General features: G+C 40.7%; 1 protein-coding gene across 1 annotated transcript in view; it reads right to left on the reverse strand.

Moving 5' to 3' along the window:
- Positions 1-5,577: 5,577 nt before the first annotated feature.
- Positions 5,578-26,745, reverse strand: part of galnt18b (UDP-N-acetyl-alpha-D-galactosamine:polypeptide N-acetylgalactosaminyltransferase 18b) — a 361,705-nt gene continuing 340,537 nt past the window's right edge. Inside the window, exon 11 of the mRNA XM_084337404.1 lies at positions 5,578-6,118. Coding sequence (XP_084193530.1) covers positions 5,972-6,118 — 147 coding nt within the window. The 3' untranslated portion in view covers positions 5,578-5,971. The remainder of the gene's footprint in view (positions 6,119-26,745) is intronic.

The raw sequence follows: 26,745 nt of genomic DNA on the forward strand, positions 1-26,745 counted from the left end.
AACAAATAAGAATCTGATCAGACACAAGGGTTAAGTTGTTGTTCCCTTTCTAATTTCCTCAAAAACATCTAGTCTAGTTAATGTGATCAATATTATTTGACAATTGATGCTTTTTGTTGGACATTTCAGTCAGTGAGCTCATACTTTGAGCTCATAAATTTATAGTTAAAATGATTGAGACAACGCAATCTTGTCTTTGTTGTGCATGAATGCGTGTGCTCACCACACACAATACTTATATAATAGTGTGTCACTATTCTGGCAGTGGCTATATATAGTATTGTTAATGAAAGGTCTGTTATAAGGTCTGTTATTTAATGTTTGTGTAAAAGGTTCACTGGAAGTTGGTCACTTGAAAGAAAAAAATTAATTTTCATATTAAAGCCATGTTGTCATTTTTGTTCACACATTTTTGGAAATATGGTCATATAAGAATTTTGAACAACAATAGTGTGTTTAACAGCAGGAAAAAAACATGTAATGTTATGATGTATACATATCAGCAGCAATATTTTAATGTAAAATGTACATTAATCAGTATTGATTCCTTAACTTTAAGTTACAAGTAGATGTACAAGTTACAAATGTACAAGTAGATTACCATTTAGATTATGGTTGAATAAACATTGATGTCTAACATTGATTCAATATAAAATCAACTAAAATGTGCATGTAGATTACCATTTAGATGATGGTTGAATCAACATTGATATAGTATCAGTTATGGTTGACACCTAACGTTGATTCAACATGTAAGTCATAGACAACGATTTGTATAATTTCGATGTCAGGCTTCAACATAGATTCAATATTTCTGCCTAACCCTATTTCAACGTTGATTCACTCATTTTTTGCTATCTGGGTAATCACCTAATGTCATTAAGTGGTATTTGCGAAGGTGTTATGGAGTGTATAATAAACCAATATTCAATAAACCGACATTAAAGTAAAGCGTCTGTTCTAAAATAAGTAAATCATTTGTCACAAATGTTCAAAATAATTTGTGACTTTAGTAAAACGTCTCAGTACTGCAAGGTTCTCTGAAACCTGATTGGAATGAATTTTTCTTCTTTTTTTACAAAACCTCCTAATTTGATATTACTTTGTCAGAAGAGCATAGTTTCATATGAAAAGAACAATGTGAAGTCACCTTGTAGGCAAAACTCTGCTTCTGGAACAAAGCTGTGTGTGCAGTCGTGCATCTTGTGGTGAGAGACTCCAGGGACACGAAAGCAAGGACAGCTAGGTTGGACGTTTCATTTAGACTGTTCGTGGAGTGGTGCAATGGAGTCTCTCCCCAAGAGAAGCGCACACGGTTTAGTTTCAGAAGCAGAATTCTGCCTGCAAACATCATCCTTGCTTTCAAACAATACTCCTCTAAACTGAAGAAAAGGTTGAAAGAACAGGAATATCTTGAGCTACAACTTCAAGAAGCAGAGAACAAACATAAAGGCTGTAAACCATCTGGGATGCATCCTTTATTCCTAAAATAGTTTTATCGTCTCAAAATAAAGAAACATTGTTACAGAAACACAAAACACAAGTATGGTAATAGGCTATGAATAATAACCAACAAAAGGCTAGTCAACCTGGCAGACATGTTGTTAGACCACAGCTGGCACAAGACACAACACTGGAAACTGGCATCTTACAACAATTTCATGTTAGTACAAAGAGTTTGAGAGTTTCATGTCATTTCAGAGGTTTTAAATCTCCTATGTCCATTTCTCAAGTTGTAGACGCATGAAGCCTCCCTTTGGTGTTCGGCGGTTCCAGGATCTTCAACCCTGCTGCTAAAAGTGCTGTCATCACAACTTTTTTTTAGTTACTGTGACGAGGAAACCTATTGTTTTGGTGACTTTCTTCGTCGTATCCTAAATTCATAACGACAAAAATCAGTTGAGATTTTTTGCATGGAAGAGTGCTCATATCAGATATGTTGATGAGGGAGGCTATTTGATGAAAGTGGGTCCATGCATATTTAATGACGTGCTTTGCCTGGCCCTGCGTGTGGGGATGGTAATGAGGACTGGCATACCGAAAACAGCTTGTGCCACTCCTCTCCTCCCCCGGTACACACAGCCGTCAGAAACAAACCCTGATTCAGCCTCTGCGGTTGCCTTCGTCATTACAAACTGACCAAACCATTTACATGGATCTCTATCTTCAGATAAACTGTAATATGCAGAAATATGCATGTTAAATATGAGTGTGTGTGTGTGTGTGTGTGTCTGTGTGTGTGTACGGTGCATCGCCTACATTTGCTTCATCTTGATACACATTTAATTAGATAACAATTTATTAGATGTTTATTAGAAGAACTTCCTGTGTCAGTGTTCTCAACAGTGTTGTTGTTTCTTGGGAAGGATGTTAAAGGGATATTTCACTTCAGTAAAACCTGTAAAAAATCAGCAGTCTTACTTCTATTTGAAGTAATCTACAAATTAGCTAGCGACCACTGCTGTCCCTCTTGTCTGCTGCCAACACCATCATTCCTCCCAGGTGTCAGGATCCTCATTCACTTCTATTTATTTTGAGGACCAAGTCTAAATATAATACTTCTGAATTATAAACACACATTACAGCAATATTATTCTGCATAATATATATCTTTGAGTCAAAGGTATACTTAAAATAAATATAGGAACTATTTTGCACTTGAGGTTTAGTTTGACCAACTGTCAACTTCTCTGAATGTTTAGAATCCAGCAAGGCAGCACGTAACCATGATAACCACTCCCCAACATTCTATGCAAGGCAAAGATACACAGCACACTCAAACCTGCAACAAATTGACCGGATCTGAGACGTACCTTTGACTCAGAATTATCCGGTTTATTTAAAGGGGAACTATTTTACTATTTCTTTCACTATTTGGGCACTTTTACACAATTCCTGTGAGTCTATGGAACACCTCTGTAATATATATATATTTTTTATTCATTGTTTTGTATTTCTAATCAAGTCCTCAAAAACAGCATTTTTCTACCTCAAGATTTCGAGCTGTTTTGAGCCTGGGCTGCAGGGCGGCACCTAAACCACTGCGGAGCGTCGTCGTCTATCTCAACATTAACATGCAGCGGTGTCTTTATGACATCACATATAGGCACATTTTCAAACGACTCAGTTCAGTGAGGGTGAATATTGTGAGAGGAGAATTGGAAGAATGCGCCAATATGAGAATTTTGAGACATAGATCATATTAATATAAGTTCACATAGCTAGAAAACAATGCTAAACACTCAAAAGGCCATTTATAAGATAGTTCCCCTTTAAATCTTCACAGCAGTAGTGTGTTTATACTTCAGAAGTATGATATTTAGACTATGTCCCCAAAATAAATGGAAGTGAATGAGGAGCCTGACACCTGAGAGGAATAGTGGTGTTGACAGCAGACGACAGGGACAACATGGTCACTAGTTGTAGATGACTTTAGATAGAGGTAAGACTGCTGATTTTTTACAAGTTCTGCTAAAGTGAAATATCCCTTTAAGGACGTTCATTCTAAGTTTAATGTTAATACAGGAGAACAGTGACAAACAGCCTATAATCTTCTGGATCTCTTCTAGAGATGCCCTTCTTCCACTCATTCATAGATGGGCCTCCATATTTTAGGGTGAGCAACATGCATTATTAATATCCTGTTGGATCATGGAGCCTGGATTGATAGATGAATATTATCTGAATACAATGGTCATGTTTAATGGAGTATAAAGAGCAGACGACAGGGACAGCAGTGGTCACTAGTTGAATCATTGGATAATATTTGTTCATATTGCAATATATATTGAAAAAAATAAAGATATTGCAATGTAATTTTCCCCCCAATATCATGCAGGCCAACTACCATTTGACCCAAAGGATAGGTGCTCCAAATCGAAGCATAGCGATTGATTGGTTTGCAGACTTTGCTCACTTGCTGAGAAGAGGGCGGGAAATATGATCAATATATATGCTATTAAATAATTTATAGACCTTTTAAGTGATGTCATCATCAAAGGTTCCTTTTTTTTTAACAGTGTTTTCCTTTCTCCTTTACTAGTAATTATGACCTTTATACTGCATTAGGGGTGAGAGGTAAAGTGTTGTTTTGCACTGACTGATTGTTTAGCTAACACAGTGCTACAAGCCACAGTGCTAACACTAAATTACTGGATGTTGCAATTTCATTATGCTCCCACAATACCTGTGCAGCAGTGCTAAGATAGTTTTTCTTTTTTCTTTTCAAACTCCCCCAGTGTTAGAGAGAGAAATCTATATTAGAAGAGGTCATTCAAGGTAAAAAGCCAGTGTGACCCACAAACAAAGCTATCTTAATAAGCCATTGGTGTTCCCAAGCCAAAGGACCCGCCCTGCCTTATTTGGCAGGAAAGATGATGACACGTGTGAAAGGTCTACAATATATGTTATAATATAAAGTATGTTGTAGTGGAACTCATATCAATTAATTATGAATGTAGACAGATCTCCATGCTTACAGATATAATAGGAGATCATTGAAGCTAGGACAAGAGGTCTGGCCCCTTCAGCCACCTGGGGCAAAATACCCCTCCCCCGCCTCAGTAAAGTGAAAGTAGTCATACACAAAGGTGGAGTTACAGTAGGAGGGCGGGGTCTTTGAGGGGGGTGGGGGTGGAGGCTTCCACAATGTTAGATTCAAATATAGGTCCTCCAGTCAGAGCAATGTTGTTGTTACAAACAGTAACATTTAAATGTTTTACATTTACATTTAGTCATTTAGGTGACACTTTTATCCAAAGCGACTTACAAGTTCTGTAGCAACAAAACGTAGGTTTCCTCACCACTGTTGCTGGTGACATTTGAGCTGCTGCTGCATTCATGCCATTTTGTGATGATGATTATTGTCTCACAAATAATTGTGATTAATGATTTCATTGTTTCATTCGGCTTTAATCTAAAGCATGCCCAGATTGGTGAAGTCGTATGTGGCTTCAATCTAAAGCATGCCCAGATTGGTGAAGTCATATGTGGCTTCCATCTAAAGTGTGCCCTGATTGGTGAAGTCGTATGTGGCTTCAATCTAAAGCGTGCCCTGATTGGTGTAGTCGTATGTGGCTTCAATCTAAAGCGTGCCCAGATCGGTGAAGTCGTATGTGGCTTCAATCTAAAGCGTGCCCAGATTGGTGAAGTCGTATTTGGCTTTGCAATGAGATCCATGTTGTTCATGGTCCTACATTGTGATGGAAGAGGAATATTATAAAGGGGAAACGATGATTGCGATCATACAAAGTAATTGCAATTGTCTCATACACTCGCAATCACATGATTGTGTGATTATTACAGCACCCGGCCTAGGCAACAACAAAGAAACACATGAGTCTCATCTCTTTCAGTGAAAGACTGATGGCATCAACTAAGACCCCCTACTCCTCCAACTAATATAAATGCATTGGAGAATTTGCGAGAAAAAAAGACACTTCCACGCAATCATTCAAATATCTTCCTTTTACTGTTATATAATAAATATTTACATTTCGAAAATAGTCTATTATTTTCAGATATATTCCAACATGTTGGTATTTCGCCAAAAACTGTACATCTCAATCAGATAATAAACTTAACTACAAACCTGAGACACTAGAATTAAATAAGAACAGCAGGGAACAGTTCCTTTATGCTGCTACACGGTAGCAATATTAAAACAAAGTACAAAAACATATTGGACCCAGTACAACCTTCAAGTCAACAAAGAATCAGAACTATACTCATCACAAAGATATTCTCAATTGCATTGTCTTTATGTGGCAATGCAAAAAAAAAAAAAAAAAAACATCAGCCAACTAGTTATGATCCCATTGGCCAATTAGAAATGTTTAACATTTGTCATGTGATGTCGGCTGCTCATGAGAAGACATTGTGGCGATTCCAGTGACTGTTGTTTACCTTGCCCCCCCCCCCCCTTTCTCCAGTACAGTGTGTCGTTGTCTCCAGTGATTCCTTCGAGGCTCCATCATAAGGAACTGCTGAGCAGTACGTTAGTGATGAACCATTTCTGTCCAGTGCATTTTTGAAGCGCCAGTCGGTACCCAAACTCATTATCATTGCTTACCACCAGCTCCAGGCATCTCTTTGATTTCCTGTTCTGGATGGATCCTCCCTGGGAAAAACAACAACGGGTATATCAGATTAAAGTGGACGTCCACGAGCAATCGTTTGAGTACAATGTAGTTACCGGGCTTTCTTTGAACTACGATGCAAGTGGATGTGAGTGTGAGTTGCTTAACAAGCAGCCATAGCTCTGGGCCCGTGCTGATTCACACTGACATCCTCATTGGGACTCCGGTACCAGATAGCATGAACATGCTCTCCGGGCTGAAGCAACAATCCATTTGCTATTACAATCACAGGCTCACTCAGAGAAGAGGGCCAAGGCTTGATATAATGCACAGGATGAATAGGAGGACACACACAGAAACACGCAAAAGCATGCACCCCCACACAAACACGTGCACACACACTCGCAAGAGGAGTACACAGATCTCATCACTTCAGAAGAGTCCCCCCCCCCCCCCACCAGCTCACTTCACTCTACACAGTTTTGTAAACATGTTGAATCTCTGAACTATCTTTAAAAGCAAACGAGTTGGGTTCCACCTCTGAGGAGACCTGGACCTGATAAAGCTTTGGAGGGAAGACAAGGCAGGATTAGTCTCTCTAAAGCCATCGCCACACTCTCCAGAGGAGCATCTGGTCAAGTGTGAACAGTGGCTTGACGGTGTTCATACCACATGCACGGTTTATCTATATAACTGCCACGTTTAATGGAAAGCCAGCCTGATAAATCAAATAACCAGAAAGATGTGAGCCCGTATGAGCCTGTATGTCGATCTGAAATCCAATTTTAAACCACTGTAACCGGAAAGATGAATTACGTTAAATGTACTGTACACTATTGTTTAGATGTTTCGATCTTTTTGAAGATACATAATTTCTCAGCTGTGGTACCGACAAATGGTCATACATAACCAGAGACAAAAATTACCCCATGTAGGGGTCAAATCCATATAGGAGGATCCATATGTAGCTGATGTGTCCGAAGTGAATACAGTATTGATGGTCACTGCAGGTTAATACAGTTGTATTGATATTCAATAAGATAAGATATTCCTTTAATAATCCCCTTGGGGAAATGTGGATTTCATAGCAGCATGGGGGAGGGGGGGTACAGGTATAGGCAGGGTAATAGAAGACATAAATATAAGCAATTAAATGTAATCTGAATATAAAAATATGAGAAAAGTAAACAAAGGAGCCCTATTGTTATAATATATCCAGATGTTTTGTATAATAATGTAATGTATATTAACCAATAGGGCTCCTTTGTTTACGGTTTACTTTTCTCATATTTTTATATATTATACTCATTATACTATGAGCAAAAGTAACCTGTATACACAAGGTGCAGGTGAGGGTCTGTACCCTAACTGGCATGATATACGTCATATTCATAGTCTGTGCAGGTTCTGGTGGTTAAGAGTCAGACATTCCACAATGTAAAGTCATCTCTGAATAAAACCAAACCATTGAATGACTATTCTCCCAAGGGTCCTTAAACACACAAGATACAAACATAATATCATTAAAATAATTAAAAGAGAACAAGACAACTATTACAATCTAGGAGCTGAGGCTGAGCAACATGGGGACCCGAAAACCCTCTCACCAGAATACAAAGCCTCTACAGAGAAGAAATAGATCAGAGAACAACAGGTGTGGAACACTACTGGGAGGTCATGAAGCTCACAGGCAGAGAGTTAAACAACATTCCACTGTCAAACATCTAAAAGACAAAGTAAACTAACCAGTGCTACCTATACAGGTATTATTCACCCTTAACATAATGAATACATATTATATTAATTATCCCCCTATTTCTTATTTGTATACTTTATAAACAAAACCAAACATGAGTTGGGAAGAAACGATTTCACTTCACCATGTTTATTCACTGTGTCCATGGAAATGACAAAGAATGCTTCCATAAATGTATCATTCCTTACAAAGAAAAGAGTCAGATGTATAGCATTACATCACTGCACGGCTCCTAAATGTTCAGACAGGCTTAATATTTGGTTATTAAACAAATGTTGTGATAGTCTGTACACATCTAATTCAAAGTTATTACCCCATTTGCTTTCAAACTAATTTGGTGGCGCAGGTCAGTTCTTGTTACAGTAATAAGGAACTCTTGGGGAAGAGTTGTTTGGCAGGCTGTGTGCTGCCTGCAGGCCTAGAGGCAGCTCTGTGAAAGAGTGTGGTCAGAAATCCCCTTCCCACTGCAAACTATAACCCTTGTCATTCTACCAGTGGTAGCCATGATACAGAATCAACCACAATGCTATTATGAAATGTTAAATGGTGCATTTATATAGTGCTTTTATCCAAAGCGCTTTACACTTTTTTTTCGTTCCTCACATTCACCCATTCACAGTCACACACCGATGGCGGAGGCACAGTCTGCTCATCGGGAGCAATTAGGGGTGTCTTGCTCAAGGACACTTTGACACGCCGCCCAGGAGAAGTGGGAATCGAACCGGGAACCTTTCCGATCACCAGGCGACCGCTCTACCTCCTGAGCCACTGTCGACCCAAATTATGAACATAGACAACGCTGTCAGATTGCAATGCCCATCAATACTGTAAGTATGGTAACTAATTTCACAGACACTTAAACCACGTACAGGAAACCAGTTAAAAGACTAAACAACTGACAGATGTTTACCAAGCATTATCTGCCAACTTAGTTGCATCTACCTGTTTTTCCATTATGTGTGGATATAAATGATTATAGGGAGGTGTAGTCTGACGTCAATTTGGACCGCCCCACAAGGTCCACCCGTTTAGGGATTTATCATTGGGAAAATGGATTATCGGCTATTGTAACTATTCTGCATCATGAACGTTGGCAAGCTTTCCATTTTTGCATGAGTTCCCTTCTATCATAACATTATTGTTTAAGCATTTTTGGTTGAAATAAAATTTGACGTAATTATTTTACGATTAATTGCGAATATTTTCATGTCGAGATATAGATTGTGGATGAATACGCACAGAAAGGTACACGATGCAAATGTTCATGCTTTATTTGTTTTAAACAAGACGATTTAGAAATGGGCAATGGGGAAATACGTTGCAATTTCAAGCGAGGTGGACCAGCCTGAAAGAGCAATGGCGTAACCACTACACCTCCCTATAGGATATACATATAAAAGCTTAATGTTGCCATTATGTCCTCAGCATCAAAGTTCCTATTCCTAGATGAGAGGTGAAGCACGTCTATGACCAGTGTCACAGTATGGTTTACTCTGCCTGTGTGTAGGGGGACCAAATCCATGTGATCCAAATGCAGGACAGCATGGTAATCTTGTGGGACAGTAAAGTTATACTGAATACTTTTTATAAATACATTTTTTTTTATTATGTTTACACAATGTATACAGCATTTGATCTAAACATAACCATTTAGATTAGCTAATTTATTAAAGCACAGTAGGCCAAGGTGACTGCAGACCACAATAAAAACACAGCAGACCGACAACACTACAGTAAATGGCTTTCAGTGCACATTGCAAGCGCCTGACAGGCATGATCCAAGCATTCTTTTCTGCTCTGTTTGCCTGTAGACTTGCTGTTGTATTGTCAATATGGCTGCAAAATGCTCAGCCTATTTATAATTTAGCCCAATAGTGATGAAAATTTATATTTTTAATGGTTGGACCTTTAGGTTTAGGCAGATATGTCTGATGAGATGTAATTAACTATGATCATATGGTAATAAACAGGTCTAATAAGCCAAATGTCTAAGCAGCAGAAACACTGGATAACAGAACATAAAGTGTAGCCTGATATATGTCTTCATAGTTGTTACTGGGCACCTGTTACCTCTCCCAAAACATAATGGTAAAGCTGAGACTCACCATGGAGAGTGCACAGTGCGCCATATAGGCTTTTTGACTGATTTTGATTTCTTGCTGGACCCCGCTGCTTAGAACCTTCTGATGAAGAGCATGTTTATTCTTGGCATGTAAAAATAAATTAGCTTTGACTTCAATCTTGCTCTTGACGAGCTCCACGCTGTATCAGTTTCTCTGGTCCATTCAAGCAGTAATTATATCCCAATGATGATATCATGGATTCAGCCCGACTACCACAGCGGTTTGTCCAATCATTACAAAACTCGCAGGATATATTTCATACCACTGTTGAACCACGTGTGTAAAACAATTTTGAAATCGGCCAATAGGTGGCACCACCAGGTCCAAACATGTGCATGGGCCTGGCACAAATAGGGTCATAAATCAATGTTGTCCAGACATCACCAAATTTGGTGGATATTTTTTATTAAGCTGTGGAAACATGTCCTATTCTTAGAATCAGTGTTCATTTTGTCAATGAAAATGATGACTAAATATGGTTTTCCCCTGACTAAATCTAGACTAAAACAAAAAAGACAAAATCGAGACAGTTGACTAAAACTGACCAAACGAAAAATAAATGAAGGTGACTAAATATGATGAAAACTAAAAAGGAGCATTTGACACATGACTAAGACTAAAACTAAAATTAAAATAGCTGACTAAATGAACACTGGCTATAAGCCAACTAAATTTCAATTACAATAGTTCATGGTTGAAGGATAACAGATACTATATTGAAGCCAACTAGGTCGGCTGAGTTCCTCGATTTGTGACCAACGAACTGTTCGGTTGAGCTAGGTGCACCATGTGCATGTGGTTGGAAAACTGTATTGCAATAAGCTAGCTGGGCTTTGTTTGGCCCAAGTTCGTATTTTAGGCTAGCGGGTTATTTTGAGCTAGGTTGTTGAGCTCGCCCGTTAGCCTAGTGTTTTTGACATGCAAGCTACAATGGCTGACATGTTTTAGATTGGTTAATAGTAGACGGCCCTTGGGTGGATAACAATTATAGCTTGTGCCAGGCAGTGTCTCTCGACAGCGGAACGCTGTATATATATTTGTTTGTGTACAACCAGGGGTCATGTCTGCTTCACATGGGCTGTGGAAACGTTCGGTTCACTTTACTGTTTTTGTTATTTTAAGACTGGGCCCTATTCCCCGTACCTGGTTCAACTAAGTCGATCAAGAGTCCCATTATCCAGATTCAATAACCCGATGTTTGAAGCCGGGATTTTCCTGTTCCTCGAAGGTGGATTCAGTCTTGTTAACTCGAACCAGACTTGAGACCCAGGATAAGTGCGCGCGGCCGCTTCAGTTGAAAAGCCAGCAAGTATCGATAGCAGAAATCCTGATTTTCTAACGGCATTGATTGATTAATTGATTTAAAACTTTATTAACAGATTGCAGTACGGCTCAATAGCCTCGCCGACAAGTTAAATGCATAATCTATAGGCTAATTTTAAGTCCCTCATTACCCCAATCAATCAGATTATATTTCTTTAAACTTGCCTGCTGGCAGTAGGTTTATGGAATGGATAATCAAATGAGATCTTGCTAGCGAAAATAATTAGTTCAACTGTTATACAGAATAAGGATACGGCTCTCTTACCCATTGATTGATGTATGGTGGATGTTTTACTTATCTGCACTGTGGTGTGACTGTTTGTCGTTTTGACTTTCACGCAGACGACCCGCGTTCGAATCCCACTTCTTCTAGTCTTTTTCTTCTTTTTACAATGTAGGAATAATTCAATTTGGTGCACGTTGAGAGCTATATAAAGAATGACATCCTCAATGCATGTAGATTTATAATATTTTAACTTAAAACTAGGCTACTTTTGCGTATAATCATTAATATTATATTCCAAAAAAATTATATTGGAAACGCGGGGTCTCGAACTCGGGTCGCCCGCTTGCCAGGAGCGAACACTGGCCGTTGCACCACTGTGCCAGACGGGATATATCCATTGTGTATCCATCAATGCACAAGAGACCCGTGTTTCGAATATTTTTCTTTTGAATTAAGTTTTATCTCTTTATTCTCAAATGCATTAATGTGACGTCAACGGCTCATTCAATTTCTCAAATCCGTCAAACAGCGCATCTCATCAGACATTTTAATCCCAGTTACAATATCACAATAACGTGTGAGTGATGATACAATTCAACAATCCTCAGAGTCCTCATAATTCATAATCCACAAAAACCACAATCCACGCATAGACACTTCAATTTTATGCTTGAATGAAACACAATCCGGGCGCTCCGTTAAGCAAATCTACAGCGGAGAATATATGAAACTAATCAGAGCCAAACGGCCGATAGGTTTCATTCATTAAAAATATCCCCGCAGGATTCACATTTGCAATGCGCCGTTATTAAAATAACCACATGCAGCGTGTATCGCACTCCGAGCGCCGTATATGACGTGCATTATTTTATTTAGGACAAAGTAAATCTATAGGCTGAATATGATTTATTATCAGCATTTAGTTCTATTATTATACATTTCAAAAGCCCCCTCTAGAAAAACGAAGCACAGAAACATAATTCAGAATGGTATAATGCAGATCTAGCACAACGACTAATTGGGACGGGGAGAAAATCAAAAAAAAAAAAAAAATTAAATAATTGCATTACAAGAGAATAAAATGCGTTTCTAAGACTAAAATTAAAATAGCTGACAAAATTAACACTGCTTAGAATGTATACATTTCCCCCCCTGATGATTCATTCATTGAATGTATCGTTGAATGAATTTCAAGCCAGTCTGTCCATTTATTTGATCTGACCAATTTATTGTCAATTTATCTATTCTTTTATTGTATGTAACATGTATTGTATATTCATTTATTCATGTTTTTTTGTTTTGTTTTACTGCTGTATGGGTGGGGGTACTGCTTTAAATAGTGACAGGCACGAGCAGGTCATTTATTTGCCACTAAAACAAAACAGAGCCATATCCTATAGTAATAAATAATAATAATAATACACTTTATTTGTATAGCACTTTTCATACAAGATTCGTAGCCTAAAGTGCTTCACAGCAGTAAAATAGACATAAAATAGACAGAACAAAAGCAATGCAGAGAATAACAATATTGACTGACAAGTTTAATAAAACCTGAGTCTTTCTTCCCTGTTACATTGTCATGAATATTTTCGTTTTGATTGATAATCCTGCCATTAATATAGTTCCATTGTATTTTTTCATTTTCTTTTTCGTTTCCCATGGACTCATGGCCCATGTTAAATTTATTATATTTTGCCCACATCCCTTTAAAAAAAGCAATTGGAAAAGCTGTTGATTTTGGGAAGAACTTAGAAATATTTTCAAATCCTTAAAACCAAATTTGACAACGCCCTTCCCAATCCGAACCGCATCAATGGCCTGAAGAAATTCTCCGGAGATTAGGACCAGATCCTTTGTTCCTAGATCCCAGGAAAAGAGGACCCAGACGACGAGGAAAGAGGGCTGGGATCCGTAACAGGCTGAGATCCAGACGCCACCGTACACCACTGCCCAGTATATTGCTAGCCAATGTACAATCAATTGACAATAAACTGGATGACATCCGAGCAAGGATTCAATATCAAAGAGACGTTAGGGACTGCAACGTCCTCTGCTTCACCGAAACATGGCTCACACCGGAGGTTCCAGACCACGCAATTCAACCAGCTGATCACTTCTTTATCCATCGCAAGGATCGGACAGCAGAGTCCGGTAAACAACGTGGAGGAGGTATTGCCTTCATGTTTAACAAAAATTGGAGCGATCCAACTAACGTGAAGGAATTATCCAACCACTGCTCCCCAGAACTGGAATATATAACCATCAAGTGTCGTCCTTTCTTCCTCCCGAGGGAGTTAACGGCGATCGTCCTGATCGGAGTGTATATTCCACCGCAAGCCAGCAACAAGGTTGCGCTCTCCAGACTCCACGACGAGGTAAATAGAATACAAGTGGCGAATGTTAACGCCGCCATTTTAGTGCTGGGAGATTTCAATAGCGCCAATCTGAGAAAGGTATTGCCTGACTTCTATCAGCATGTGACTTGCAACACCAGAGGCGGTAACATCCTAGATCACTGTTACACGCAATTTAAAGGTGGCTACAAGGCTCATTCTGATAGTGGCTTTGGTAAATCAGATCACGCGTCCATCTTTCTTTCACCAAAGTACAAACAGAGAATTAAAAGTACTCCTGTAGTCTCGCGAGAGGTGCAGAAATGGGATTTGACGTCAGAGGAGACGCTCCGGTCAGTGTTTCACTACACAGACTGGAATGTGTTCCGCGACACAGATAACATTAATGTCTACACGGAAACAGTGCTGGACTATGTTTGTACTAGGGTGAAAGAAACAATCCCCACTACCAAAATGAAAGTTTACCCAAATCAAAAACCCTGGGTAGACAAATCCGTCCGTGAAGCTCTGAGAGAGCGCACCAAAGCATACAACGACGGCCTAGTGGCAGGCAACATGAATGACCACAAGGTGGCGCGATACAACGTAAGGAGGACAGTGTCAGAGGCCAAACGGCGCTACAGGGATAAAATTGAACTCCAGTTTGAACAAGCTGACTCTAGAGCTATGTGGCAGGGGCTCAAAACGATGACAGACTACAAAGGCGCCTCCCTCAAACTGAACAGTGACATCTCCTTAGCAAATGACCTCAATACCTTCTATGCGAGGTTTGATGCTGGTAATAACAACACCAGCTCACAAGCCTCGGCAATGGGGGGGGGGGGGGGTCGGCTGCTGATGGAGGCGCAGTGTTCAGGGTAACAGAGCATGAGGTGAGGCGGACCTTTAAAAAAGTGAATATCAGGAAGGCAGCAGGTCCGGACGGCATCCCCGGCCGCGTCCTAAAAGTCTGTGCCGACCAACTGGCCCCAGTATTCACTGACATATTTAACCTGTCCTTAGAACAGGCTGTCATCCCCACCTGCCTGAAGAAGTCCACTATTATCCCTGTACCCAAAAAATCCAAGCCTGCTTGCCTCAACGACTACCGCCCTGTAGCTCTCACCTCCATAGCCATGAAGTGCTTTGAGAAGCTAGTAAAGGGCTACATCTGCTCCTCCCTCCCCATCAACATGGACCCCCTGCAATTTGCATACCGCCCCAACAGGTCCACGGAGGACGCCATAGCCCATGTGCTGCACACAGCAGCATCACACCTGGACAAGAGGCAGGGGAACTATGTGAGAATGCTATTCATCGACTACAGCTCGGCATTCAATACCATAGTCCCCTCCATACTCATAGCCAAGCTCAGGGACCTGGGCTTGGGCTATGACCTCTGCCAGTGGGTCTTGGACTTCCTGACTGGCAGACCCCAGGTGGGGAGAGCAGGCAACTGCACCTCCTCATCCATCACCCTCAACATAGGGGCCCCCCAGGGCTGTGTTCTGAGTCCCCTCCTCTACTCCCTGTACACACACGACTGTGTGGCTCAGCGGAGTAGCAATACAATCATCAAATTTGCTGACGACACAGTGGTGGTGGGCCTGATCTCTGCCAACGACGAGAGGGCCTACCTGGAAGAGGTCAAGGTCCTGGCGGGATGGTGCCAGGAAAACAGCCTCTCCCTGAACGTCAGCAAAACAAAGGAGATGATTGTGGACTTCAGGAGGTCGGGGGTCAAGGACTACAGCCCCCTCAGCATCGACGGGGCACCGGTTGAGAGAGTCAACAGCTTTAAGTACCTCGGAGCCTACATATCCGAGGACTTGACATGGACCACACACATTGACAGTGTTGTGAAGAAGGCACGACAACGCCTCTACTTCCTCAGGCGCCTAAGGAAGTTCCAAGTCAGCCAGAAGATCCTTAAGAACTTCTACTCATGTACAATAGAGAGCATCCTGACCGGCAACATCACCTCCTGGTTTGGGAATAGCACTGCACAAGACCGAAGCAGACTACAAAGAGTGACACGTTCAGCCGAACGCACAATTGGAGGGGGGCTCCCCACCCTCCAGAACATTTACTACAAGCGTTGCAGGGGCAAGGCTAAGAGAATCATTAAAGACTCCAGTCACCCGAACAACTGCCTCTTTGAACTGCTGCGGTCAGGCAAGCGATACCGGAGTCTCAAGGCGAGCACAGAAAGACTCAGAAGAAGCTTCTATCCCCAGGCCATCAGGCTGCTAAACGAACAATGAATGAACACTACACAACAACAACCACCAAACGCACATAGCACACACATCCACACGCACACACTCACTTTAAACAAACACACTGTAGCACCCACTCCACACACTTTATAGCACACACCCACTTTAAACAAACACACTGTAGCACCCACTCCCCACACTTTATATTTATGGATGAAGGATTGCACTACAACTCGTACACCTTACTGTAAATTGTACCTAAAATTGTACCTCATCCCATTTCTGCTTTGCACTAGATAGTACTGTACATTAGTACACTGCATAGTATTGTGTATTGTATATTATATGGTAACTCAGTACATTGTACATATGTCTATACCAAACACTGTGACCTCATTTTTCTTCTTCTAAATTCATGCTATATTATGTTATTATGTTATTTGATACTATCTTGTCTAGCACAGTCTCTGGAGCGTAACAGTAAGAAGCATTTTGTATGAAAGTATTCTGTACTTCTGTATGACAACTATTAAAGAACTTGAACTTGAATCAGAACACATCAGGATGCCTCCAATCCTGATAGGTAGCTAGCCGGCAGCTATGTGTTAGCAGTAGGCCTTTGTGTATGTGCGCATCTGCTACAGTATGATGCCCGGATTTCCCCAAGGGGATAAATAAAATAATATCTTATCTTGTGAGGAGAGAGCTGATGAGTACAGTTGTCTGCTGAGATCTTTGTCTCGTGCTGCAAGAATAATCCTCTACAGCTCGAAGTGAAAAGAAGAGACACTGTTATACAGATGCTGGTGAGAAAGGTTATGTTGCACCACCTACACAATGCCCTCAGGCTTGTTTGTCACACTGTATAAAATAAGGTTTTAAGATCCTCTGCAGATCCTCTGCATGATGCTCATGTAAGAGTCATCTCTCCGTAGTCATGAATTAATTTATCTCTGCTGGATTCTGTGAGCTATTTATTTACATATTTAATTGTTAGTTTTTGTGGTGTTAGATTATGGATTGCTTCTTATCGTTGTTTGTAATCTCGGCTGCATTGACAACGACGGCTTGTCTATCGATTGTATTTCAGAGTATAAAATAAAGGTTATGCATGAATGAGTGAATTAATGAATGTGTAAGGAATAAAGACTTAAAACAATAAAACTGGATCATCATGGTCATTAGCAGGTTGAATTTCCCAAACTTTGTTTTGACTGATAACAGGGAAATTTCCCATGTACATTTTTCTCGTGTGTTCCCAATGCTTTAGGGCTCTAACATATGACACTGTTTTATTGAGGTTTTATATATTATTGGTGTTTTGTTTTTTTCCTTTATTGACTAACTGCTGTGTGTTCCTTGCTGATGTTCTGAAGTGTAAACCAGAGTAACACAATTACAGTCATGTTTTGTAGACTTAAAATTGCTGGGGTCGATTTGACCCAATTTATCTTCTTCTGTCACTCTGCATGCAGTTTGCCGTAACATACACCATTACTTATTCAGTGTGTTCTCAGCATAACATTGGTAGAATAATGAATGGATATTGCAGTATGGCATAATGGAAACAATGTCATTGGATGGATATTGTGGCATGATTTGCTGCTAGTGTCATTTGCCTTTCATATATGTATGAAATATGATTGCTGATGAATTGCACACACAATTTTGTCACAATGAACAATATTGAGACTAGTGTTCATTAGTAATGCATGAATAATATAGCAAATTACTATTTAAATTCCAGTAATAATATAACAGTTAACCATCACAAAGCACTTAGTTAAAGGAACATGCCAACATTATGGGAAATGCACTTACCGTCTTCTCAAGAGTCAGACAAGAAGATAAATATCAGTTTCCTCTCTGTGCATTCAGTACAAGGCTATCCAGCTGCAAGCTACCCTATTAGCACAAATTAATGGAAGCAGATACGGACCAGCTAGCCTAGCTGTTGGACAAAAACACCTCTTCCGAAATTATAAGCTAGACTAGCGGTCCGTATCTGCTTCCATTCATTTGTGCTAAGCTAATAGGCAAGCTTGCAGCCAGATTGCTTTCTACTGAACACAGAGAGGAAATTGTATCTTCTGTCCAAGATGCAAAAAAGAATAAATTTTCCATGAATACGTTCGCGCGGCATGCCGTGGTGAATATAAGTATAATTTCGGAATGATCCGGGCTAATTCCTGGGAGGCCGGCTACAGGGCGCAACGTGCATTCTACTAAAAGCATTGGTGTTTCATCCCTGGACACGCTACTATTTCCAAATCAAATGTATATAATAGGTATTATGTCTCATCATGAATGCATGAAAGGGGGGGGGGGGGGGTCGTTTCTGATGCTTTGATTGCCAGTAACGTAATTTGTTATTACCACAACACACGCCGATTAGCTGGATCGGTATGAAAACATTGTTGGATCAAGCTGAAATGTACCTGTGGTCAGGGGTATTCCAAAAATAATATTCCAATTGTTTGATCGCCATCTGGTCCATCCGATGTCCATCTGGTCCACGACATAATCCAGCACAACATATCCATCGATTGTCCCGAAAACGATTCAATGCGATCAGGTCAAGCCCTAGGCTTCCCTGTACTAGAAAACTGCACCGGAGCAGTTTAAAAGTAACACCCATTCTGGAACAGGGTTTACTGCACTCTCGATACTGCCTACTAGCAGGATCTGGCCGGTACTGCACCCTCGGTGTCCCAGTATGCCTTTTAACGGCAACATACAGGTCTGTGACATTGAATAGAATATTAAAATCGACCAAATAACGTATATAAACGTTGTTGGCCGTGAAAGAGTTAAAGGAACACGCCAACCTTTTGGGAAATTAGCTTATTTGCCATCTATCCTGGAGTTAGACAAGCAGATACATACCCTTTTCTTCTCTGTGCATGCATTAGGCTTAGGGAACAGCCACACCGTTAGCCTAGCTTAGCGTCATTCACTGGAAGTAGGTGTGCAAGTGTAGCCTAGTTCCAAACAGTCACGAAATACACTCCAAATACAACTCCAAAACTTTCCTGTAAACATGTTGTGACCTGTGTATTTACCACGTGGAGAAATAAAAAGAAATAATTAGACATTTTCGTTTTCTAAGCAGATATATACTCATCTGATTTCATCACCTCAAAAGCCCTGTTGCTTTTTGAAAAAGCTATGAAACCACGCTAAGCTAGGCTAACGGTGCAGCTGTTCCCTAAGCCTAATGCATGCACAGAGAAGAAAAGGGTATGTATCTGCTTGTCTAACTCCATGGTAGATGGCTGTGACGTATGTGGGTTAGTCATTATCATTATTATCGTATTTGTAACACCATGTAAACATCAGTTTAGTATAGGTGATGTTTTTTATTTGTATTTGGTGTGTGTCACCTTTGTACTAATCCCTTTTTGTTTCTCCTTCCCAGGTGCCGCCCGTCTCTCCTCTAGTGCAGGGGTTCCCAAAGTGGGGGTCGCCAGATGATTTAAAAAACAAAACAAAAAAAATTCCCACATTTTCTTTTTTTATGCAGTCAGGCCACTGAATTTAAAAGCAGGCCAGGGCCCCGTTTCATGTACCTGGATAACTGAGTTAGCCGGATAACTTTAGCTGGATAACTGGGTTAGCCGGACTTTCCGGTTTCATGTACGTGGATTTTCCAGATCACCATGCCAACAGATCCAAAAGTTTGAGCCTGCTCGAAAGCAGAGTTCAAGTTCAAGTTAGCCCGATCACGCAGAGCCACGCCCCCGCAAAGAAGTGACAGCTCGTTTCCTGAAACTATTCCCACAGTCTACGATCTGCATTATACCATTCTGAATTACGTTTTTGTGCTCCATTCTTCCAGAGGGGGCTTTTGAAATGTAAAATAGACCCAAAATGCTGATATTAAATTCACTTTGTCCTAAATAATGCACGTTATATATACCGTGGCGACGGTGGCGCTCGCTCGTGCGATGTACACAAAAATGTGGTTATTTTAATTGTAACTGGGATTAAGATGTCTGATGAGATGCACTGTTTGACGGATTTGAGAAATTGAATGAGCCGTTGACGTCACATGAATGAATGAGGATAAAGAAAAAAAACGTCATTCAAAATAAGGAATATTCTAAACACGGGTCTCTCGTTCATTAATGTATAAACAATGAATTTATCCCATCTGGCACAGTGGCCCAGCGGTAGTGCTCAAGCCTGCCAACCTTGCGACCCGGGTTCAAATCCCAGTGTTTCCAATATGATTTTTTTGAATATAATATTAATGATTATACGCCAAAGTAGCCTGGTTTTAAGTTAAAATATTATAAATCTACATGCATTGAGGATGTCATTCTTTATATAGCTCTCAACGTGCACCAAATTGAATTATTCCTATATTGCAAAAAAAAGGAGACGGCTAGGGTCTTGAACCCCGGTCGTCCGTGTGAAAGTCAAAAGAACAACCCGTTAGACCACATTGTAGATAAGTTAAAGATTGACTATACATCAATCAATGGGTAAGAGGGCCGTATCGTAATTCTGTATAACAGTTAACTAATCATTTTCGCTAGCAAGATCTCATTTGATTATTCAATCCAGCAGGCAAGTTTAAAGAAATATAATCTGATTGATTGAGGTAATGAGGGACTTAGAATTAGCCTATAGATAACGCATTTAACTTGTCGGCGAGGCGATTGAGCCGTATTGCAATCTGTCAATAAAGTCTTAAATCAATTAATCAATCAATGCCGTTGAGAATCAGGGTCTCTGCCATCGATACGTGCTGGCTTTTCACCTAAAACGGCCGCGCGCATTTAGCCTGACTCGCAAGTCTGGCTTGAGTTAAACGAGACTGAATCCACCTTTGTGAAACAGGAAAATCCCGGCTTCGAACATCGGGTTAACTGAAGCTGGATAATGGACATCTTGATCGACTTAGTTGAACCACGTACATGAAACAGGGCCCAGGCCAGTGTTTCTAGTTGCAGCAGCGCAATAGTCAGATAACCTAGGTGGGGAACAACGAGGAGATCACTGCAACTCACACAAGTTGGAGAACTATCTCTCTCTCTCTCTCTCGCTCTCACACACACACAAAGGGAGCCGCAGGCGGGACCCTTACAAAAAACTGTTGTTGCTAATCATTGACACATGCTAGCCTGTAATAATCCCCCCCCCCAGAAAAATCTACTTTGCATTTGATATATTGCAAATATATGCCATCACACACACTGGCATTTAAAGGGTTAGAATTATAAAATTAATATGTGGTGTTATGATCAGGGCTGAAGTTGAATAAAAGATTGTATTTTCAATCTGACATTACAAAAAAACAGATAATCCATCAAAATCAGTGTTGTTGCTAATCATACATATGCGTGCCTGTTTTTTAACAATAATTTGTGATGCCATCACAAACACTGGCATTTAAAGGGTACAAATAAAAGAATTCCTGCAGCAGAATGCAGGAAATGAAGTCTTTGTAACAAAACATTTCCTGGTGGGGGACCCCCAGACCCCCTGCTTAAAAAGTGGCCTGACTGGGGCTATATTTTGCACTATATTTCCTGGCCTGAATGATTTCCCCAGTCCGGCCCTGGTTAAAAGCCTCCAATGCTTATTAGTGTGTGTGCGTTTGAACGTTTCGCATGTTTCAACCATACATTTCCATTTATATAAAAAAAATATTATAATATTTTTTTTAACCTCCTATAATAGTGGGGGTCGCGGCTCTCTGACACCGTTATTTGGGGGTCGCGGCCTGAAAAGTTTGGGAACCCCTGCTCTAGAGAGTGCTGATTGATTGATGAGTGGCAGCTGTCGGCAATCAGCCTCAAGGGACGGGTGGATAAAGCCTGGCATGTGACACACATCCGTGCACCTCATTGTGTCATTGCCACTGACCAGAGTGGAGTGTGGAGGTTTGCCTATTTGTCACTTTGTGTGATTTGTGTGGGAGTATTATATTGTTGGCATCTGTGCCTTTTGCCACTATTGTGTGGATGCTATACTGTGTACTCCTTATGCCATTTACCACTGTGTGTGGGCAATTGTAATATTGTATTGGCCTTATTTGTCACTTTGTGTGGACTGGTAAACTGGTGTACTATTGCTGGGTGGTTCCCAGTGCCAACCTCTGGCTGGTTGGCTGGTGTCCTATGACACGGATAATACTTGTGTTTATTATTATTATATTTACCCTGTTTGTTCTCCCCTACCTTTTACCCTGATTGTGTGTTGTTGTGGGTTTCATTCCCTGTTACAAGAAATATCATTTACTTTTGAAAAGCGCTTTATTATTTCTTACCTACCGGGATCTGTGCTTAAAGCACACACTGGACGGGCTGGCTTCACAACAGCCCGCTCCAGGTATAATTTGTTTGGTCGTCAGACCTTTGGTTGTGACAATGGCAAATAAGCTAATTTCCCAAAAAGCTGCCGTGTTCCTAACACTTTCAGTGCCACTCACGAGATTTCTCGGGTTTTTTTATAGGTGGTTGCATGCCACTCACGAGATTTCTCGGAATTATTATTATTATTTTTTTTTTGCGATCTGAAAAATTATTGCATCACCCGAGCCTACCCGAGTATAGCCGAGGGGCGCCGGCGATCACTGTGGAAAAAAGCGCCCCCTGTCGTCTCCCAGATGACATAAGTGATTTTGGAATGGACTCAATGAAAATGAATGGGGGAAAAAATCCGGTACTCCACATTTTCCAGTTCACTGATCCAGCCGGGGTTACTAGAGTTCATTCTGGAGCCTCAGATCCCCGCGGATCATGGAGTTCTACTGTATCGCGTTGGATCCATACACGTATCGATTTTTTCGAATGGTGATCAGGAATTGGAATATACCAGTTGGATACCATCTGATGTCAGGTAAGGACTCTATGTTATCAGTGGTAGGATAATCAGAGTAAGTTTGATGAAGTTATAAGCTGTTTTGTGAAATGTCTTCTTTCGGTTTCACTGTAAAAGTCCGTGAGGAAATCAACGGAGCGATTATCAGTGCGCGGCCGTAATGTGCGTGCGTGCACGTATAATATTGATCATCTAGCGTTTATTTGAAAACGATTCATAAAAAGGCTGACGAATATCAACGTTGTGGAATATTCCACTAAAAGACGATTTTCATAGAATGCTCCAGAATGAGCTGTTTTTTATATCAAAACGGGGGCTTTTCTAACTGCTCTGAAACGGCAACGACGCGATAAAAAAACAATCTGCCTTCACAGCACTGACTGGAAAATAGTCTTTGATAATGCGATGGGCAGATTAGACACATAGCCATAATTTAAAACATAGATTAGGCGATATTAACGTTAACATTGGCGCCGATGGTGGCATTCAAGCGGTAAAACGGAAAACCAGGCGTGGCGCTGAAAGTGTTAACAATCTCTTTGCTTGAAACCTGGACTCGCCGCCTGTATATGTGTATATGTGTTGTTACTTTGTAATATCCTCACGTAAAACTATATGAGCACCATTTAAATTTTTAATAGGCTGTTCACGTGATTCTCACTAAACCTCATGTGTGATTACCATTTTTAAAAGTGAGCATAAAGGCAGCTGGTAGGCCACACCATTTGACGAGGGGCGTGGTCAAGAGGTGGATTGAGGAAGCAGGGCTATTTCCGGGATATAAACGCCTTTGGCCCCCGACAGCCAATGTCTAGTTGTTATTAGGATCCCTGTCATCTGACACCATAGCTGTGGTGTGTTTTCTTAATGAAAATGTACATAGAAGACAGGAAGAAATAACCCATCTCCAGGTGGGATCAATGAGGCCTGAAGATAAACACACAACTTGTTCACTATTAGGCTAAATCTACATTCCTAGAGGAGCTCTTATCATGTAAGCATAATGGTGGTCTTTTACCATCCTCCCTTCATGCAAGCACACTTTAAGCAAGGAGATCGAGATTAACCGATAGCAGCTTCTCCGTATTCTGCACTGTTTTGTGTATTAAGACAGGAATATGATCATATCTCAATGGTACAGGACTGCATTCTCCTGAGACGATGAGATTGTATCAATATAATGTATTTGAGCGAGATACATTTCCTAAGTATAGCAGAAACGTCCTCAATAATTGATAGCTTGACTCCAGAGTGGTGATACGTCTCAGCCTTGTTAAATTATACAGAGTTAAGTAATCCAACTCCTAAAGGTATGTGATATAATAGATCAAGCGTATAAAACCTTTCACTCTTTATGGTGTACCATCCAGTAATACAACCACAGAATAGAAAATGTACTCCTAGAGTTCACCAGTCACATATCGCTGCTGTCGGGACAAAACCTCATAACTCCAAAAACCAAACTTTTCAGCAGATGAAAAAAACGAACACAGATTTGATGGTGAATAGAGTTAGGAGGTTTAGACAGATGATCGGTTTAATGCGTTCCCATTGTTTAAACTTTGTAAAACCCACACACACATATGGAGGATGATCTACGGAGTTGATTTATATAAAAAAAAATATTAAAAAAATGGAGTTATGAGGTTTTGTCCCGACAGCAGCGATATGTAACAAACAGGGGAGGAAACTAACTTTTTGGCTTACCAGCCAACTGGCGAGTATCTGATTTTTTTTACCAGACAAACTGATTTTTTACCAGCCAAAAAAAATCGCTAATTGTGATAATTACTTCTTTGTATGTCTTCGTCTAAATTGATTTTCAATCATAGTAATAATCACACCGTGTCTCTACTCTTTAAAATATTTATTAGCATAAAACATTAATAACAGTCTCTACTCTTCACAATATTAGCATAACACATATTAACATGAAAGAGGGATCTACTCTGGACTGGGTTGGGCTGAACTGGGCAGTGAAAGATGCTGGGTTGGACTGGGTTGGGCAGTGAAAGAAAAAAACCGAAGTATGTTGTGAAGTGTATAGATAGATAGATGTGAAATGTATAGATGTAGCAGTACTGTCTATCTGTATGTCATATGTTATGATGAATTGAAAATGGGGGACCCTGATGTAAACAAGACGAAAGTCTTTCTCTGGTCTGCATCCCCTTAACAATTGTGTGTATTGAGCCGTACTGTATTGTACCCATTCTGCAATCTGTTAATAAAGTTTTCAATCAGTCAATCAAGTTAACTTTGAACCTCGGTTGTCAAGCCACGTCAATGTTGTGTATGCATCCGAGTGTTCACTGTGCCTTTAAGACAGCACGGTGGCCTTACGACAGTGCTGTGAAGTACCTCAAGTGTTGTGGTAACGTCAGTTGGGTTGGTCTGCTGTTGTGCACTGGTTGAGCTAGCCCCTTTCGTGACTGCGATGTGCAAGCCAGGGGCTTTTGAGCATGAAATAAAATGTCTAACCTTACGTCGTAGTCCGGTGCGCAATAGACTAACATACACCTCTGTAATTTAAATGTGTCCTTGCCTTGGACTCGAGAGTTGGTTGGATGCAGTTCCCCGTTGCTCAGTCTGTCTGTTTTCCATCTTCTGTGTTTAACGTTATCTGTTTGCGAGTGCTTCCTTGACTGATGGCCAGTACCACGGGACTTTTATTCAACATTCTATATGTCCGCGGGTTGGCCAGTACTGCAGGAACTTTTATTAAACATTATATATGTCCGCGGGTTGGCCAGTACTGCGGGAACTTTTATTAAACATTATATATGTCCGCGGGTTGGCCAGTACTACGGGAACTTTTATTAAACATTATATATGTCCGCGGGTTGGCCAGTACTGCGGGAACTTTTATTAAACATTATATATGTCCGCGGGTCTTGTGCAGTGCTCTCGTGGCACTGTCAACTCGCCAGACTGGCGAGTGGTCTTCATGAATCACTCGCCAAACGTAAAAAATACTCGCATTTGGCGAGTAAAGTGGCCTAATTTCCTCCCCTGGTAACAAAATAATAGTGTACTGGTTAAATTTTTTCACTCTGAACTACTACTACCATCATCACCACTATTACTACAATCACCACCATCACCACCACTACTAGTACGAATACAATCACCACCATTACCACTACTACTACGAATACTACTACCATCACCACCATCACTACTACTACTACTACTACTACTACTACTAACAATAACTAGACATGTGCAGGTATATCCCCAAACGGCCCAAATTCTCAATCCACCTTTTAACCACACCCCTAATCTGAGCCATTGAGGAGTAGTTCATGTTTTTAGTTTTATGTGAATAGCACCACCTTGAGACAAGATGATGGAAATCAGACATCAGAAATCAGTGCATTCACAAGTAATGAATCATTTCCTGTTTGCCATGCCCTTTTCCAAAATGTTATTGGATCTGGCGGTCATATGGTTTAGCCAGTCAATAATCTAAATGACACATTAAGAGATGTTAGTCCACAGATTCCACACAGCAAGTATTGTGAGAATCAGGTAAACAGGCTAGGGGGAGAAGGAAAAAAGTGTTTTAAAATATTTTCAAATGGCATAAATTCTAATATGGCTTCAGGTCCTTTCATGACTGTATGACTAACAGATCGTGTGTCCAACGTAATCCAGCATTGAACATGAACGGGGGGCGGGGACCCTCGTCAATGCCATCCTATAAGCGCTTGTCTTGCCGGAGTATTTAGACCCCGCCTGCACGCCGCAGCTCGGCCCAGAAAACAAACCACATCGTTTCAAATGGAGTGCAATAGCGGCCGCAAGGCGTTAGGCGGCGGTATTGGCCATTTGCGATCTCAGAGCCATTCCCA

The sequence above is a fragment of the Notolepis coatsorum genome (genome assembly GCF_963971535.1).
Source record: "Notolepis coatsorum genome assembly, chromosome: 20".
Taxonomy (NCBI): Eukaryota; Metazoa; Chordata; class Actinopteri; order Aulopiformes; family Paralepididae; genus Notolepis; species Notolepis coatsorum.